The 19,955-nt window shown below is 36.0% G+C and overlaps 1 protein-coding gene across 4 annotated transcripts in view; it reads left to right on the top strand.

Annotated features, from left to right (window-relative positions):
- Positions 1–19,955, top strand: part of LAMA2 (laminin subunit alpha 2) — a 347,870-nt gene that overhangs the window by 188,100 nt on the left and 139,815 nt on the right. For all 4 annotated transcript variants that reach the window (XM_071740967.1, XM_071740966.1, XM_071740969.1 and 1 more), the window contains exons 15-18: positions 2,002–2,113; positions 7,266–7,379; positions 13,719–13,846; positions 18,724–18,810. In XM_071740967.1, the coding sequence (XP_071597068.1) occupies positions 2,002–2,113; positions 7,266–7,379; positions 13,719–13,846; positions 18,724–18,810 (441 nt within the window). The remainder of the gene's footprint in view (positions 1–2,001; positions 2,114–7,265; positions 7,380–13,718; positions 13,847–18,723; positions 18,811–19,955) is intronic.

The raw sequence follows: 19,955 nt of genomic DNA, 5'->3' as shown, positions 1-19,955 counted from the left end.
CTTGTAGGCACTCAGGTGGTCACTGGAAATTGTGGTTCTAGAGAACCACATTGATTGCAACCACATATAGGGTCGGTGCTAGTTGTAATGACAAAGAGGGAAGGGAAGGCCATGGGTTTTTTTTCTGTATGCAGAAGTGTCTTTTAGACAAATGAGCAATGACTGGGTCAGTACTTCACGTGGCTTATGTAGCTGATGTGATTCAGCTGCCTGGCATAGCAGACAGCAAACTATGCTGATACTGCCTGAAACGTCCCCTTCCCTTTTAATCTTGTTTGTTTTTAGAAGTCAACAGTTGCTTGCTGACAGTAACAGTCAGATTAAATATTTGGTCTCGATGTTGGATCTCAAATTGTTCCTGCATCTCCAGGATCCTGTGCTCTATTACTGCCAGCATTATGTATTTTAATGAATGCAGAATGACATCGAGGAATCAAAATTGCAACTTCTAAATGGGAGGAAAAAAAAAAAAACAACACTCCAGCTTTCTTCACTGAGTAACTGCTAATGCTAAAAACTGTTAAATGCATTAAGATCCCATTTAGCAAATAGCAGAACATAATGAAAATCAGAACACTTCAGTGAATACAAATGTGGGATAATACTGAGTGGGTTGTTTCCATGTGTAAGTAAGTACTTCTCTTTGTTCCAAGAACTCTGCAGAGAGGCAAGTAGCTCAAAATGTAAATAAAACTTCTTTTTAATTTACAGATTTTTTTCCTTAAATTGTTAGATTTTCAACTGTTAAATTCATCACCAGCTAATATCTAATATCCTAGAGATCAATTATCTTATTGTAAGGAAAACTCAAACTGATGATTGCAAAATAAGAATGCAGCAATAGAGCAAAGGGGAAATATTGAAAAGTGAGAGAGATCCTATGAAGATCTGAATAGGAACATGTGTCCTTCTCTTAAAATCAATTCAAGAACCTTTTACAGAGTTTCTAGCATCACTAAGTTAGATTCAGCTTTCTAATTGCATAATCCACAATTGCAGTCCCTTCCAATTCCGCTCATATTCAACATGATGGCATAATCCTGTTTTTCTGAAGTTCCCATCGTAATTTCAGCCATCTTCCTTTTTTTCCCCCTACCTTTCAAATCTGTCTTATTGACAAGCCATAACATTCAGTGGGGAAATATCCTGTCTTAACCTTCCCTCCAACTACTGCAGTAACAAGAAAATATTTTCCTTAGATGTTTTCTTAACCAAGGTCATTAAGTAATTTTCAAGATTTTTTGGCAACCAAAAGATAAATGCCTTAGTAGGGAAAAAAAAAGTTGTTTTACATATTACAAAGAAAACTGATTCTTTTTAAACAAAATCAGGACAAAATCGCCAAATCCCAGTTTTCTTCCCTAGATGGATACTGTTAAAGTAAATATATTTGTTCCACATATTACTTGCAAGATCATCTGAAGGCTCTTGTCTCTCTCATCATACTTCCATGTTCTTTAGAATAAAAATAATGTTCATTGTTTGGCTAAAGAATGGCTATTTAGCCATGTCTAGCATTTATTTTTTAAAGGGTTCATGGAACAGAAGATTTTCCAACTCTGTCTTCTCTGTCACTGGAAAAACTAGGGTATATGGTAGATTTCCTTTTTCTTCTGTGAACATAACACTTTGATCTTCTTGGACAGCAATCTTTTTCAGAGGTCAGATCTCCAGAATAAAAATACCCTATGTATATATACATCTGCAAAGTAAGTTGTCTCTTACAGCTTGCCTGCCAGGAATAGCCTATGCTGTGAGACTTTTAAAATATATTTTTATCAATGTATGTCTGACCATAGTCTCCCTCACATGATGGAAAAAGTATTAACAAGCCTACTGACGTGTAGTTTGGGAAGACAAAGATGAATAAGAAAAGTTCCTTCTTTTTAAACAGGAAAACATAAACTAGTCACCAAATGTCAATATTTACTGTTAGATCCAGCTGCACACATGCTTCCACCTGGTTTGCTATGTTAACTGTTAAATTTCTATTTTATCCAGACTACGAAGTGTTAGCATGGAAGCTGCTGACCACACTTCATCTGGAAGGAAGGTGGCATCTTCAGTGGAGTTGTGTGACTGTCCCCCAGGGTATGATGGTACCTCCTGTGAGGTGGGTATTGTGATAGAGTCTAGATCAATTGTGCTAACACTGTGACAGCTGTAAGCAACCAGTGGCCCTGTATTGGTAGAAAATAGTGAGAAAGCTGTCCCTGTTATGAATTAGGCATAGATTGTCTTGTTACCTTTATTTCTAGGTAATGGTTCATTATATTTGACAATGTTTGAAATTCGAAGTTTAACACCTAAGTTATATAAAGACATTAACAAATGTTAACAAAAAGAAAATGAAAGCAGCATTTGTACTCCTCAGCCAGTTGCTATCAAAAATACATTAAATTACCACAATTAGAAGGAAAATGGCAGTTAGCTGACTGATGTACAACAAAGATGGATCAAGTTATTTGTTAATGTTGTTGAATTCCCTGTTTAATTTTCCAAGGGCTTTGCCATTTGGCTTGGAGTCTTTGAGGACTGTGTGTGTGTTCTTGTGAGGATTGTTTTACTTCAGTTTGGTCCTGTTACAGATAATAACGTATGCACATGTTCAGAAAATACCCACTTTCCTAAAAAATTCATTAATTCATACAGAATGTGTTCATACAAGTATGCATATGATTATCTAGCTCACGTGGGCATAGCTTGGGGTAGCTAGAAGCCAAAAAACAATTCTTCTAAAGCTTTGCCTTTAAGGAAATTGTTACAAACACCAAGATGCTCTGCTTCACAAAACTACAAACAGTATGCCATTTACACAAGCACTCTAGGCATTTGCTTGTCAGCTCTCTTTTTCTTTAAAATCTGCCATGCTTATATGTGATATTTAGGGCTTAAAGTCTAGTTTCATGCCAAATGTGGTTGCTTGTTACTGAGGCTAGATAAACCAGTGTAGAAAGATGGCCTGAAGGAATTAATGGATATTCCTATCACTTCCAAAAATGATATAGACAGAAAAAACAAAACAAAACAAAGCAAAACAAAACAAAACAACTGGAGAAAAATATTGCCTACCTTGGCTGAGAAATACTTGTAAATGTAACCATTGTCTGTCCACTCAATTATGCCAAGAAAGAGAAAGGTGAAGTGTCATTGTGCTTCACACTTAATATTTTTTTACTTATACATTTTTCCTCTCAGTTCAGAATTTGAGGTGTGATTTCCCAGAAAGCAGTTGGAAAGGCCCTGATTACTCATGTTTCAATATCTACTGTTGATGAAGAAGCTGAAAAGCTTGGGTAGAATTCCTGCCTTGGCATTGCTGAAATTCTCTTCCCAGTGTTGTGTCCTTCAAAGCTAATCCTTCTCTGCAATTCAAAATAGTCCTTGAAATTTGATATATACTGAGGTTCATAATCCACAATAGAAAGTACATATATAGATAGCTTCAAATTTAAAGTCTCTGTACACAGAAGTGAGACACTCTTAAATTCTTGCACTGGCTGCATAGTAACTACAGACTTACTGAACCAAAACATATTGTAGTCCCTATGTGTATGCTGGTTTTCCTCCCAAGACTGAAGGCCAAAAACTTATTACGGACTGCATGAGCATACTTCTTCTTTGTCTCCTCCCTGAATCTCAGAGCATTTTTACAAAGCTGTACCATCATGATACAGTTAAAAGTTTTAGTTTCCATGCTTTTATTCACTGAATTTATTTCTTGTGAGTTTTTGTATCAGAGGCTCAACATACAATATACATTGAACAGTTGAACTTGACAGAAAAAAAAGGGAAACATGTTAGTGCTCTGGGTAGGTGGTTGTGCTTTTTATAACAAGGACAAGCAAGGGAAAAAACATTCTAAAGTTTTAGATTGCCAGGAAAACTAACAGTTCAGAAAGTATAAAAAGATAAATTAAAATGTGATTTTTTTAAAGAATACCATAATTTTTTCTTCTTAATACTTTTGGTCTTGTCAAACATTTTGCTTCTTCCAGTTTGAGCCTTGCAGAGTTTAATTTTTACTGATTCAGTACAGGTTTTCAGTGTCTTAATTTAATTTACTGTATTTGTTTCCTGCATAATGATCTTGTGGTACATGGCAGAGAAGCTGCAGCACTGAAAACAACCATTATTTAGTTATTCTCATGCTATAAATGTTTTGTCACAATCAGCCTTCAGAAGACAACCAATCCCGTTTAATATATGCCATGTCTTACAAGATTATTCCATTTAACTAATTTAGAATTCATTTATACAAGATTCTAGCCCAAGAAAATTGTTATAGAATCATAAATTCATGCAATGATTTGGGTTTTAAGGGACCTTAAAGATCATCTAGTTCCAGCCCCCAAGCCATGGGCAGGGACACCTTCCAGTATATCAGGTTACTCCAAGCTCCATCCAACCTGGCCTTGAACACCTCTAGGGCAGGGGCAGCCACAGGTTCCATAGGCACCCTGTTACAACGTCTCACTGCCCTCCCAGGAAAGAATTTCTTCCAAACATCTAAACTAAATCTACCCTCTTCCAGTTTAACACCATTCCACCTTGCCCTATCACTACATGCCCTCCCCAGCTTTCCTGTCAGTCCTTCAGGTACTGGAAAGCTGCTATAAAATCTTGCTGGAGCCTCCTCTTCTCCAGAATGGACAACCTTCTCAGCCTGTCTGCATAGGAGAGGTGCTTCAGTACTTTGATCATCTTCATGGGCCTCCAGACTCATTCCAGAGCTCTACATCCTTCTGATGTTGAGGACACAGTATTCCAGGTGGGGTCTCAACAGAGATGAATAGAGGGGCAGAATCACTTTCCTTGACCTTCTGGTCATTCTTCTTTTGATGCAGCCCAGGGCACAGTTGGTTTTCTGGGATGCAAGCATGTATTTTTTGTTTCTGTTGAACTTCTCATCAACCAACACTCCCCATTCTTCTTATTTCTTCACTTTTGCTAGTATATCTGAGAAATGAACACAGAATTGCATGAGCATAGGTAAAGCAGATAGAATTTTAAATTTCAAATACCAACGGGACTCATTTGTGATAGTGTTTTGCTGATTGAGGATGGTAATGAAACTTGGACAAAAAGAGTGTATGTGTTTTACTGGTGATAACTGAATAATACCACCAAATAAAAACACAGAACAAAGTAGCTACAGCAGATAGATAGGAAGTATGCAGGGTAATGCATCAAATCATTACTACATAAAAGACAGGACAGTGATTAAGAGAGATACATTACCACTTGCATACGTTGCCATCATCCAGATCCGCAGTCACTGGAGAGCCCTGGTTGCAGTGAGGATTTGGGGGACCCTTCCCTGAAAGTGGGAAAATCCTGTGTGGTGCATCCACCCATAGGTAAGGCATCCAAAGTCGCTGCAAGGGGGTCCAGCCTTATATATTAAAAAACAGAAATTCAGGATGACTTTGAATATTACACTATGCAAAAACATCTGGTTCATCTCCTGACCAACTGTGACCAGGACTAGGCCTGAGTCCAGAGCGTGGTTGGCAGGGTTTTTTTAACAGCCTCTCTTTCCAAGCATCAAGTCAATTAATTCTGATAAATGATGTTTTTAATGATTAATACAAGGATACAATGTCAATTATTTTTTATATACAAGGACACAATCTCAATGATTTTTGCTGTTTCCATACAAGGCAACTCTGGCCTGGGCCCATTTGCAAGCCTTAGCACTACAGATAGTTACTTTGCTTTCCTCATGTGAATCTTCTGGCCTTTGTTTGCCAACATCTTCAATTCTAATTATTCTTCTGCACCATTTCCCCCCTTTCTATCTACTCTTTTACTTCCACATTGGAAGAAGTTGGGTTTAACTTCCATCATTATGATGGTCAAGAACACTCCTGGCAAATGTTTTGTCTTTTTTTTTTTTTTTTCAAGATTCCAATCTTTAATTTTTTATTTTAGTTCTGTTCCAAGCTTTGCTGTTGATATTTCATGTCTAGCCCTTAGAATTAGTGACTTATGAAACCTTATCTTGTGCAGTATCACATATATCTGTACACAAGTTCACGCTTTTCAGAATCACTGAATGAGAAGAAGATTTTTAGATTTATACAGAAACAGCTTCAGCAGCTTCATCTCATGGCACATAAGAAAATAGAGCAATTTCTTTTATCCTGTTTTTCTTTTCTAGATTTTATAACTCTGAATTTTAATTTTTAGTAATTATGTGTTTTGTTTGAATAAGAAGGGAAAGTAATGATCATGTCTCAGGAATAATCTTTAAATTACTTTCATTGTTTTTCAGGAATAAGACAAAAAGGGATATTGTCTTTAATTTGATGGAGAATATTCATGTTAAGTCTCTTTGGAGAATGCATGTGAATGGGAAAGGATTTTTTTTATTAAATGCTACTTTTACTACTTTATCACTACAAAATTTTCCCTGTGTATTAGCCTGGTGCTTTTGAAGGTCAGCACTCTGTCGTGCACTTTTTTGTAAGATGCAAAATCCTTGGATCACATAAGCTGTCTTACTGAGGGAAGATAGTTTGCAAAAACTATAAACCCACTCATGAAATATATAGTAAGGAAGACTGCTTTTGATGTCTTACTGTGAAAAAGTGGGATAGATGAATTTTTGTTGATGAATCATAGTTGTATGGTGTCATATTTTCTAAGAAAAAAACTGGTTATTCATTTAATATTGCTCAGAATTTAGCATTTAGAAAAATAAAAAAAAAATCAGAGCATCTTCTTAAAAGGAAATAACTATACTTTAAGTAGCAGAATCTGTAAGCAAAGGGTACCTTTTTTTTTCTTTTCAGCCTGTGCTGTTTTTCAGAGTAGCCTTTTGTTAGACTCCAAACAAGAAAAATTAAATGTTCTTTTAATTGCTCTTTGGCAGCTGAACTTCTTAGAAAAAGTGTTTGTTGTTTGGGCATTTCTTTCCTCCTACTATGTCCTTTGCTATTTTGCCTTCTGGCTGTTTTTCAATCTGCACCTTGTGCTTTGATGCTGTCATAGTTCAGCTCTTCATTTCTCTGCTTTATTTTACCATTTCAGAAGAATGATTAAGTTAAGGTTTCCTCTAATCTCGCAGCTGCCAATAAAACCAAGGTCAGTGGAAAGCTACAGAACGAGGAAGAGCAACTTTCTGCAGAAATATTGGTATTTTTATTAATCACACAAGTATGTTTTTGTGTGTGCAGGTGTCAAATTCAACAGTATTTTTAAAATCCCATTCCTTTCCCTGTTCAAGTGAGAGTTTAACTTTTTATCTAATTATCTTGCAGTCTTGCTGGCCTCGACACAGACGTGTGAACGGCACAATTTTTGGTGGAGTCTGTGCACCATGTAGATGCTATGGTCATGCAGAATTTTGTGATGATATCACAGGAGAATGCCTGGTAAGTGTCACTAGAGGAAACTCGATGGACATGACCTACACCAGTTCAGAATATCCATGCAATCAAATTAATGACCTCTGAGACCTGAACTATTCAAGGGAAAAAAAAAAAGTGATTAACAGAAGGGATCTTTATGTGGAACTGTTGCTGAGGTTAAAGATCCCCTCATACCAAGATATGGTAGCTTCTAAAGTGAAACAAATGGAATTTTTTATTCATATAGGTTTTATATTTTGAAATAGAATCAATAACAAAAGGTATGGCATGTATAAAGCAGCAAATATATCAATATTCTTCTATACAAGAATAATCTCTGCATTCCATCTGTCTCCTGCACTGTTATGTCCATACTGTCTCCTGCAATTCAATTTCTAGTGTGTAACGGGTAACTTCATAATTTCTGTTCTAGTACGACAAGAAGATATTGTTCATGGCCTCCTTCATCTAGATGCCTACTAAACATTGAAGGAACAATTAATGAAGTGTATTTTTAAAAATTATAAAAGCATATGTTTTGGGGGGGGGGGGGGGGGCATGTGTGTGCTACAGGATATGGAGATTTTATGTAATTACCTACTAATTCAGTAATTAAATGTGTGATATTATCCCTAGCAAGCCTACCAGCACACCAGTATTTCCTCCCCATTCAGTAGCTTTTTGGAATGGGTGAATTATGCTGAATAGACTTTTCTGATAAACTCAAGGGCATTCTTAGTTTTACAGTGTCTGACATGGCATGAAGCTTGAAACAACATTTCTCATTTCATTAGTCGTGTAGAAACACAATTCAAGCCAGTGCCAGTTTAGTAGGATATAATACTCTCATTTCCTTGCAGAATTTCAAGCATATTTCTAAATGTCCCCTTGTATTTCCTTAAGAAAAAGCTGCTGGGAAAAATCCAAAAAGAAAATTCAGACTTTTTTCAATGCAATTTGGCACTTAGAACAATCACTTGTCTTCCTGTTTTGCCCATAGAAGATAACTAATTGCATTGCAGTACAAAACAAGATATCCTTTATGTGTGGATCAGGGAATTTTTCAAAACATTTTTTCATAAATAGAATCTTAAAATTATTCTCAATTTAATTATCCTATAAGCCTTAAAAATGTATCTTGGATAAAAATATGTATGACATGACAATTGTGTTTGGAATCTTGTACTTATATGCAATGAAAATATTTATCACCAGGGTAATAGGGATTTGCGTTTCTCAAGAAAGATAAAATTTATTTCATTAATGACTGTAGCCACCAGCTATAATGTCTATAACATCAGTGTAAGATAAAAATTATTAAAAGAAAAGAAAAAGGAAGGAGAATCCAAGTTAAGGTATATCATAACTATTAACTATTTAACTTAGAGGTTCACAGCTAGATGCAAGCTGTTAGGAGGCTGTTTGCTTCTGTATCTCCAACTTTTAACCCTTGCGTAAATTGCCTCTTTATTTTTGTCTACAGCACTGACCTGGTTGTGAGAGAAGGGTGTGTAGTAGCAGCCTGTAGTGCTTTTACACTTTTCAGGAAATGTGAACTATTGACTGTGGCAGAAGAGATCCCCCTCTGAGTGTTTCAGGGGTGTTGGTGTAAAGATAATGGAGCACTGACAAGGAAGTGGAAAATAACCAGTTGAAAATGTACTTTAATCTGTCTGCTATCACACATTCTCTGTTTTCTGTATTCTGAGTTTATAGTAGCTCATCCCATAAAGAAGAGACGCACAGGGAGCTTTAAATCAGTTCTGCATTTCCTTGCAGCTTAGTTTGAAAGCACTCTAAGTGCAGTTGGATAGGTTAGTATCCATGCAGGCTATTAAATGCTGCTATTCAATTTGGATCATAAGCCTTTTGAAATGAAAGTGAGAGAAGTCTGAATGCTGAAGAAGAGAAATGTTTCACATCAAAGGCATTCCTTCTGTTGAGGTTTACACAGCTTTTTGGCCTCCTTATTATTATTCATGGTGTTTTTTCAGTAATACAACAGACAATTTAGGCACTTAATTTACTGATGTGAAACTTCTTTTTCCTTTTCCTTAGCTTTGAAATGTAGTTGAAAAGCAGCTGAAATATGTTTTGGACTCATGATAAAAGCTTAAACCATCTGCTTCAACACAGGCCTGTATAAAAAGCTCATTTTAAAGCATATCTTGCAGTAACCTGCGAAGCCCTTTGATCCCCAAAGCAACCATATAGAGCTTCATGATGCATCATTCTAGTTACCATTGTGATATACATAACTGCTTTGGTACACAGGGCAAGTTCTAACATGCAGAAATGCTCCTTTGTGGAGTTAGACATTTATGGTAGCTTTAGGAGGTTGGTTAAAGCTAAGCCCTATGAAAAGCAAATACATTTCAAGGTGTTTAATTCACTGAAGGGTGTTATATTCCCATTAATAAGCCCAGAGAAAGCAGATCTTTCTCCCCTAAGACATGCTCAAATTGCAAAGTGGGCAGTCCCCATTGGTGTCAATTTTGTATTTTATTCATTTGTCTATAAACAGCATATTCTATGTAGACTGAGGCTGGAGACAGAGCTACTGAGCCACAGAATGTCTTCACCCATCTTCATAAACACAGTAACAAAAGGAACAAATTATACATCCTAAAATAATTGCAGTGTACGCAACATTACGTTATTGCATTTGTAACACCACGAAAGGAAATTGTCCATTTAATCTTGACGTGATAGTTTGCAAGTTCCAGAAGAGCATATTCATGCTCCAGAGCTGTAATACCATTGTCTCTTTTAGGTGGCCCTGAAATATACCAAAATAGGCATCCAGGCTTAGCCTTTCCCTTTCTTTAACTAGCTGAAGTAAGCAGCTTCTCTGGTTGTCTGTGTGACAGATAACCTGAGGAAGGGCAGCTCTATGCCAAAGCCCTGGCTTGGGCTCAGTCATACTCCGTGATTGAAGTTTTATTTTCATCACTACGCTTGCATTCAGACTGTTCCTTTCTATATTTGTGTAGACTCAGCTGCACATACAGCTGAGCAGGAATGGTTTTCAGTGAGGATTTAGAGTTCCCTGATACTGGGGGTAAAAATGTTCATTTCGGGGGAAGAGCAGGCTCAGTAGGAAGTGGTGCAAATAACACTTCAGGACATCCAGCAAAAAAGTCTTTGAGCAAAAAGAACTTAATTCTACATGAAATTTTGGACAAAAATATATTTCACTGTCTTGCTTATTCAGAGGTTTTCTAAGTGAAGTTTCACAGTGTTTGGTGATAAAAGAGATCCAGAAAAATTGATGCATCCAAAATAGTTTGAGATCCAGTGCCTGGAATTTGAAAGCATAAAGATTTGGGCATAAATCACATCTTCTCACAAAGTCTATTGATCTATGGAATTGATTTTACCAAAATCACCAGATCAGGGTGTTGGAACAAACTATAATTCCAAGTGAACAAAAAGGAAGTGTGCACTGAAAGGAGGTTGGAGCCAGGCGGGAGTTGGTCTCTTTTCCCAGATGACTTTCAACAAGACAAGAGGACACAGTCTTAAGTTGTGCCAGGGGAGATTTAGGCTGGATATCAGAAAGAATTTTTTTACGGAGAGGGTGATCAGGCAATGGAATGGACTGCCTGGTGAGGTGGTGGATTCTCCATCCCTAGAGACATTTAAAAAGAGACTGGATGTGGCACTCAGTGCCATGGTCTAGCAACCGCACCGGTGGGTCAAGGGTTGGACTTGATGATCTCTGAGGTCCCTTCCAACCCAGCTAATTCTATGATTCTATGATTCTATGATAATGTACTGAGCAGGCTAGGGATAGTGGGTTATGATTTTCATACTGAGTTCCTTGACACACAAAATATAATTAAATGTTCTTAGAAACATGAAATTAAGCATTTTTAAAAAAAATAATCTCAGTATAATTAGACATTGCTCTAGCTAGATGCTCAAAATGTACAACTCATTGCTGTACATTTGGCAGTTTTTAAAATTGAATTTCAACCAACTCACATCAAGAACACACAATTTTTTTTCTTGAGTACTGATAAAGATATATCTTTAGAAGGGCTAGTTACTCAGATACTTCAGTAGCTAAAGTGATCTGTAAATCTGGTAAATTAGTATAAAGCTTAATAGACCACTGAAGAGAACATGCAAAATATGTCAGATCTGTGTACTACATAATCCTTGTACTTTGTCCTACAAAATCCAGACAGGTTCAGGGAGAAAAGTATAGCAGTACACAAGATCATTATTTCTCAGCTAAAACCATATACACAGTGTAGCCTATGCTTAGATTTTAGTACAGTATGTCTGGAGTTCTTTTTGGGTTTTTAATTTATTGATTCATTGTGAGGAAGTAAGGAGACTGAGAGATCTGAATTGAGGAGAATTAGACACAGTACATGGAAGTTACTGACACTGGATTTCAGAAGATAATTCATCATGGAGAAGGTCAGCTCTTTGTAATGTGATTTTTTTTTTTCCTATAAAATGAGAGGTTTCAGGTTTTTAACTTAAAAAAAAGCAGAAGCTGCAAATACCATTCTGTTAGAGATGAATAGCTTTAAAATTGTGTGTTAGCTCCTTTCACTTTAATAATGTCCGTGACGTATAAGCGATTCATATTCTTCAAAAACATTAAGATGTATCTGAGGATATTTAAAGCTAAACTTAACACAAAAGAAGAATCTATTATTTTTCAGAAAAAGTACAAATAATTTGACATGATGTCTTAAAAAGGTTGAATTGCATAGGATTTTTCTTTTGCAACACTGATATTATTTCTGTCATATCTTGTTTTAAAAGCATATTTTAATGTTCCCATCTACTTTTTCAGCATGGCCAGTAGATCCTTTTTGAATTATAGCACTTGAAGTAACAATCAAATGGACTTAAATGATATAATAAAGGAGTAGTTAACACAGCTGATAGTTCTTAGGACATAATTTTGTTTGACTAAGAGTCTCATTATTTGATATTAGTTCACAAACTACCAAATATGTGAAAATGTCATATTTTAACTTATACTTTCATATCAAAGATACTCTAATTGTATGCATAAGCAATATGAATGCACCCTTTAAAAAACTATTTCTAGAGACAGATGCTTTTGACTCCAGTGTGCTCATGACTGAAAAGGGTATTGTGCTTTTTCATCTGCCCAATTGTATGGTAGTGGCTATGCAGAGCACAATGCAAAAAAACTTCCAACAAATCATTGCAGTCTTGGAGAGTCCTAAAGAAGAAATCAGCATTCCTTAAAACAGAACCATTTTCTTTATTCTTTGTTTGGGATACATTATGTCTTTCAGACAGTAATGCTGCTATCAGTCATCACGTATTGCAAATGAGAAAACAGTTTTACAGTGTTCCTAGATAGATGTAAATGAAATCACAAGCTTGGAAATAACTACACCTTTGAAAAAACAAAAACTCTCAAAAATTCTTAAGAAGTAGCTTGGGTGAAGCAGGTTCTAGATTTGATCTGGTCCATTGTGTAAAATCAAATCAGAACACACACGATTAAATAACACGTCTTCATTGGTTTTCATTTTGGCCCTTTCAAGTTGCCATCTTCTTTTTCAGTCTATACCCAAGAACAGCAAGATGACATTTAAGACCCCATACCATTTCTCCTGTTCTGTTTTCACACTGTGAAGGGGTTATATTTGGGTGTCATTTGGCAAATGGCAGTGAAAGGAATAGTGTGGTGTGCTAAAAATGAGGCAAAAAAAGGAAAAGAGTCAAAGCCAGAAAATTCATTTGCTAAGCCTGTCATAGATCCTGCCAAATTATTTGGAATTTCTAAATCCTCTGTGGTGAGAGTGAAGAGAATAGGAGAGGGGTAATTGCTTTTAAAAAGTTAGATCTTGCAAGTAATCATGTGAAGCTTATTCTCAGGACCAATTCTTGTTCTGCCAAAAATTCAAATTTCATTTGAGATCAGGCCAAAGGTTATGTACAGCATTACAGATCAATTTTTTATGTTGTATATTGGGTGTTTCAGATGCTCAGACGAACTGCCTCTTATGAAAGCCAGTCAAGTACAGTCTGAATGTTATTTTAGCAAGTATTAAGTAATTCAGACTTTGCTACTGTTCACAAATAGATTTAGTATACTGCTAGCAATACGCCTTGTAAAATGAGCTAATGCACTTAGATGTGAAATTAAATGATTATTTTTTATAAGTTTTATAGCCTGGGATATATTTCTTGGATCAGCACCTGAAAACTGTCACATATTGTGGCCTGTTGAAAGACTGCAATACTAACCCTCTTTTGTGCTGCTCTGAAAGTTGGTTTTCTTTAAGCAGGCTAAACCAGTAATGATTCCCATATATAAACTCTCTAATTGTGAATTTGTACTTTCTATCTCCTGCTTAGGACTGCAAACACAACACAGGTGGTTCATATTGTGATAGATGCCTTCCTGGCTTCTATGGAGATCCTACTAAAGGGACAGCTGAAGACTGCCAGCTGTGTGCTTGCCCCCTAAATATACCTTCTAACAAGTAAGTTTTATATTTATTGTATATTGCACTTTTAAATAAATTGCAAAACTTTTTAATGTATACTTTTTGATGTACACTTGAGATGCTTTGTGATTTAATCAAATAATATGTTCTGCAATATAAACTTTTATTTTCTTTTGACAGTTGTACAGAGTGTTTAGCTTTGCTGAGAGGCAAAGATTAAGACAAAAGCTAGGCAAGACTGAGCTAAAAAAAAATAACAGAGTTTGGAGGATTGCTCCTTGAATCAGTAGCAAGCATTTGCTTTTCTCTCCTCCATAATAGTAGTTGTTTCTAATTTTAAATGTATCAATTTGACATGTGATTTTTTTTTTTTTTTTTTAACGGTAAATCCAAAATTCAATTTATGTTGATCAGATAAAATAATGATTTCTTCTGCCTATACTTTTCCTTTTCTTCCAGTCAACACTCTGTCATAATGCTGATTTGTCTGGAGTCCAAATTCAACCTTAGAAAAATATATTTAACTAAGTGAAAGTATTTTGTCAGCATCTCTCAGAATAGATATTATAAATTTGTTTCATTAGATAAAAAGCATACTTAAAAGTTAATCAAATGTTTCCTTTTTTACAAAATCTTGTCTGTGCTACTTGCTACCTACAATTTAATAGACTGAGTCACTTAAACATTTTTTAATTGGTTTGGGCCCAGTCAGTACCTGGAAATATACAATGGCAATGTGTCTACATAAGGCTCAGTGAGCCAGACTTTGCTCTTAAGTAGTTTGGGCTCGCTGATGCCCACAGTGTCCAATTAACATTGTGCTGATCAGGGCAAGAATAATCTTACCACTTAGCTGCAGAAATGCCAGGGGATTGTAGCCTGCCAGCATGCCTTCCTTCCTGTTATCATAGCTCCTCAGTTGGTTTTATTAGATAGACATGGGTTTATTACATCTGCTGCTCAGGCATGGTCCCTCTGATGTCCTCATTCATTTCACTTACTTAGTACTTCCTTGCATAGTTGATTAATTCTCTTGTTTCAGAATACTCTTTTCACAAAGCAGGAAAACCATTCTCACATTTATACCTTGTGCAGATGTGCAACAAAGCAAGGCAAATAGATTGAATTTGGGGTTTTATTGGCAAAATGCCTAGGGACCTCTAGTACATATTCATCAGAATTCTGTTTTACTTTGCTTTTTTTTTTCTTTTTTTTTTTTTTTTTTTTTTTTTTTTTTTTTTTTTTAAATTGAATGAGAAAGTCCCCTCTTTAATATTTAGTTTTCTTGGAAAATGTAGGTACAAAGGTACAAAGCAAACACAGAATATAAATATTGTTGAACTGTGAAGCTTTCGGTGTCCTGAACCCTACAAAGCTTAGCACTGCCATAACACTGTGCAATAGCTTCCTGTTCCTAGAACGGACAAAACCATAACTCTGAGAATCATCCTCAAGCTTTGTAGAACTCATTATAGGGTTCAAGGTCTCAAGACTTTACAGTTCTAGACCAATTATTAAATTTGTTTATGAGGAAAAGAAGAGGTTGTTAAAGATTTATTGTGTTGCTCGAAGGCTGTTAAAATATTAATTTTTCTTTATTTCTTAGTTGGCAGTGAGTTTCATATGCTAGGGATAATATATTTAAACAATTCAGATTCCTTCACAAGAAAAATAAAGAAATTTCTAGTAAGATCATTTCACTGTGCAGATGCACTATATGTCATGTTATTTCTGAACAGCCTAACAAGTGACTAATTTACATTAAAAATATTATAAATATCTTTCTATAGTTTTTAATTGCTGGAACTTTTCATTCCTTACATGACATGACAGGACATCTATAAGGTCTCTAAGCTTAATGCTAAGTTCCTAGTGCATGAAGAATATTTTTATGTAATGAACCTCTGAGATATATTCCCGTTAAGGAATTCGTTTTGCCTTTTATAACAGTGTCTTCCTTCTTTGTAATGTTTATGATGGTTCTTATCATTGTTTTTGAGACACCTGTCTTTTTCTTTGCAATGCTACATAAGGTGGAAGAGAACTGTTCTATCTATGTTGTAAGCATAGTGGTGATGGTGTTGTTCTATAGTTAACTTAAGCTGATTTAAGTGCTGCTCATTCCCTCTCCTCTTTCTTAATGACAGCAGTTTCCCTATGGAGCCAATCATAAAACTTCCTTCTGGAGCACAGCAATGATAAGTGACTCACCATATGTCACAAAAGACTGCCTGCCCAAATCAGGAATATAAAATTCTCTATTCTTGCTTTCTAGATCCTGTGCTATATTTTCCTCTTTTTGCATATATTTCCATATTTGTACTTACATGATACAAGTGAGATCAATACTTGGGTTATAAACTGCATATGTAATGCATGCTTGACTTCTTTGTCTTATGTCTTACTAATACCTGACTTACAAACTGTTCTAACATTCTTTAATGACTTTCAAATAAACTGATTTTGCCATAGACATTTTCATACAAACTACTATATAACAGTTTCTACCAAATGTAAATAGCTGGGCTAGTTACTGCCTTTCTCTTGAAGTGGCTATAAACTTAATATGGTTAATGAAGACTATTACAGGAATGTTAGATGGAATAGGAGATGGAAAATATCTCACTCAGTCCGGGAAGGTCATAACTAAACTCATAGAATGTGAAATAGGAATTCTGGTTGGTATCAGAATATTGTTATTTTCTTGGAGGATTAAATAAAATAATGAACTTATTATTACCAATATATTTTTTCTATAACACACTTAAAAAACTTCAGTGAGTCTCTGTCTCCCAACATAAATGTATCACACATCTATTATGTGTATTCATACTTGTTGCATGTCTTGACTACTAGTAACATTTTTACCTCATGTAAAAACTGGAGAATGATGAAGCAAGAGAGACTAAGACTTTCTGAAGCTTGTTTTGACAGATCGATACGTACTCTCAATTAGTATTTATCATTAGTGAGTAATGAGATTCCAAGTAATCAGGAGGGTAAACTCATTTTTTCTAACCCTGCTATCACATATGTCCTTTATAGTATGTAGATGGGAATTTCTCAATATGTAAATGTTTAGTGTGGGCTGTTAAGTTAGAAAAAGAATGAAAGGATGCTAGGTCTGAACATAAGCCTTAAAACATGGAAATTCTGCTATTAATTATTATTGTTTAGTAGCAATAAGAACTTAATTATTGTTACCTTTGAAATTCATGTAGCTGAATTCAGAGCTCTTAATGGAATTGTACCATCTTGTGCAATGTTATAATAAGCTGTGATAGCATCTCCACAAAGTTTCCCATGTAGTTCTTAGAAAGATTAAGGTTGGAACTGACAAGCAGGATCTTATTTGAAATAAGTCAAATGCTGCTGATTAGATTCAATGATAATGTGTACCTTAGTTGAAAATTGCTTCCATTGCTATTTAAAAATAGAATGAACAATTATTATTTCTTCAATTGGTTCCTCATGCATTTGTGAATCTATTCTTAATTGAATGACACTGTGAAGTAACACAAATGTAATCTTTACAGGAAAAAGGAAAATCTGAACACCTGTCTGTGTTTATTGGACCTGACATTCCCACATATTTCTTATTTGTTTCTTTTATGTCTGTGGGATAACTTATCCTATGGCAGACAGGTTATTTGGAATTAATCTATAACGGAAACAGATTAAACAGTAACTAAGGTCAGATCATGGGATGGATGACTCCTGAATTCCGTTTTGATTTATCTAAGGTTAGAGTATGGGTCTTGAAGATACCTTCCTTTTGATGTTTTCTTTGAGCATGCCATTTCAGCTTCTGTTTTCTGAGGTTACAAGGATAAGTTTACCATCTTCTTTTTAGATAGGTGGTTTGTGTGGTTGGGGATTTTTTGTTTGTTTTTTGCTTTTTTGGGGGAGATTTTTTTGGGTTTTGGTTGGTTTGTTTTTTTTTCTTGTGAGTAGTCACTCCACTATGCACCTGCTTTCCTTCTCTTCTTTTCCACCCTCCTTTTTTAATTTTTTATATTTGGTTGACCAGAATTGATTACCATTATTTAGACGAGGCCCTATGCCCCTGTCTCTAATAATCATTTTGGAATGCTGGAAGAATAGGTTGCCTTTTCTTCTGTGTGGTGTCTTTTAGGCTGTCAAGAGATTTTCTTGCGAAAGTTTTAAGGGAGAAATATTATGGAAAGCAAAATTCTGAATAGTGAAGGAGCACAGTTCAGAGTTAAACACTGGCATCAATACGTGGACCTTGCAAATGCCTACTCCATCCCTATTTATTAAAAAAAAAATTGCTAAAAATAAGGAGAGCATAGCAAAGAGGTAAAGCTTTCTGCTCTGCAAGCTATTCTTAAACTTCAGCGTGCCTGTCTGTCCTGTTGCTTGAGGTCACTGGCACTCTGTTTACTCAAATACACTCTGGGAAGCTGCACCAAATATTTCCCTTTTTGCTCCTCCCCTTTCTTGTTCACTGGGTTCTTTTCACAGCCGGTTGTACACAAAGTTAACTAAGCTTTCAATTCTGTTGTTCTTCAGAAAGATTTTATACAGGGGCCGTGTTATGGCATAGGTTGTTTTGCCAGTCCCTGGGGGGCACAAACAAACAGCTGTACATTCCTGACTTTTTAACGGTATCCAGAGCACTTGGTGGCAGGCTCAAGCCCTGTAATAACAGGCTATTGGGATGCTGCCATCCATTACTCTATATTCAGTGTTGCAGAAATAGCAGAGTCATTCCAAATTCTATTTGCTGGAGTCAAACTTAAGCCCCGTGTCCCAGACCAGAATTATTTTTCTGTCCACTGTTTTGCAAATTAACGATCCCTCTCTGAAGGGGGGAAGAGAGCCATGCTGCTAACCATCTTTTCTTTGTATTTCTTCCTTGCCCCCCTTCTTGCCCACTATCAACAACACAGCTTTAGCCCTACCTGCCATTTTGACCGAAGTCGTGGATTAATATGCGATGAATGCCCAGCTGGGTACGTGGGACCACGCTGTGAAAGGTAAGCACGCACCATGCATTTAACTGTGTGCGATCTGAAACAAAACTATTGATCACATGGAAGCTGTTCTACCTTTTTGTTACTTCCCCTTTTCATCCCCATTGCTGTCTTCTGAAACTCACTGAGGAAATCCCTGTGCATCTGCTTCTAATATTGTGTCCATGTTCCGTATTTCTAGTACTTTTATTATTTTATGGTAAAGTGCAAACCTTCCAAGAAGCATTTGCTGTGAAGTAAATGTCTTTTTAAAATTATGCTTCTATCTTTCACTCTTCTGAGATTTTTATGGTTGTTTCATCTCTTTTTGATCTAAGCATTTGAATGCTTAGAGCGTGGTGAATCAAGTATGCAATAAATTATTGATGCCTCTTTTAGAGAAGTTAATATGCAATAAAAATGCAGCTCTACTATTACGTTATTTGTTGATTTTATTATTTTTAATAAGACTCTTCTACCCTGTTATTGCTTCTAGTTGCCTGTTGCAGTCTTAATTTAGCAAATAGAGCAAGCTAAGTTTCAATGACAAAAAAGACATTTTATCTTTTTCAAATACATAGAAAAGCTCAATATATATTTCCTGCACTTCATTACAATCTATACAAAAGATAAAAAAATATGTTTGGTCTGGCTGTGAGAGATCTGAGTGACATGTTAATACTGAGAGAGAAAGTCCTCCCCCTTTCTTATATCCTGTTATTCTGAAAGGATCACGTAGAGAATTTAAGTGAAACAGAAGCCCAGCATGAGTGCTGGTGCTAAGCTCCTGGGAACCCCCTTCCACCGAAGGTGAGACCTCATAGACAAAGGATATCATGACTGTGTCTGCACGCCTTTCCATCCCTTGAGATTTCACATGGATGAGGCTCTTCAAAACCACTCAGTGTGCCAGGACACTTTGCTAGTTGTTTGGAGGTTATAATGAATCAGCTTTGGCTCTGTGATCCCAGTCCCCTGTGACCCTGAAAGTTTCTAAGAGGGGCTGGGGGAGCCAGATAACAGTCAAACACCTGGGTAGGCAGTTATATGGGTCTTGAAAACATGGCATTTCTGTTTCTTAGTAGGCTTTTACCATTCTGCACTTTCTTGAGCTGCTTGCAGCATTTTGCAATGTAAACCCTAAAAACAGATAAGGCCTCTGATTTAAG

Source organism: Heliangelus exortis, chromosome 3, assembly GCF_036169615.1.
Source record: "Heliangelus exortis chromosome 3, bHelExo1.hap1, whole genome shotgun sequence".
Lineage (NCBI taxonomy): Eukaryota > Metazoa > Chordata > Aves > Apodiformes > Trochilidae > Heliangelus > Heliangelus exortis.
The sequence above is the reverse complement of the archived record's forward strand: the minus strand, read 5'-3'. Positions and strand labels throughout refer to the sequence as shown.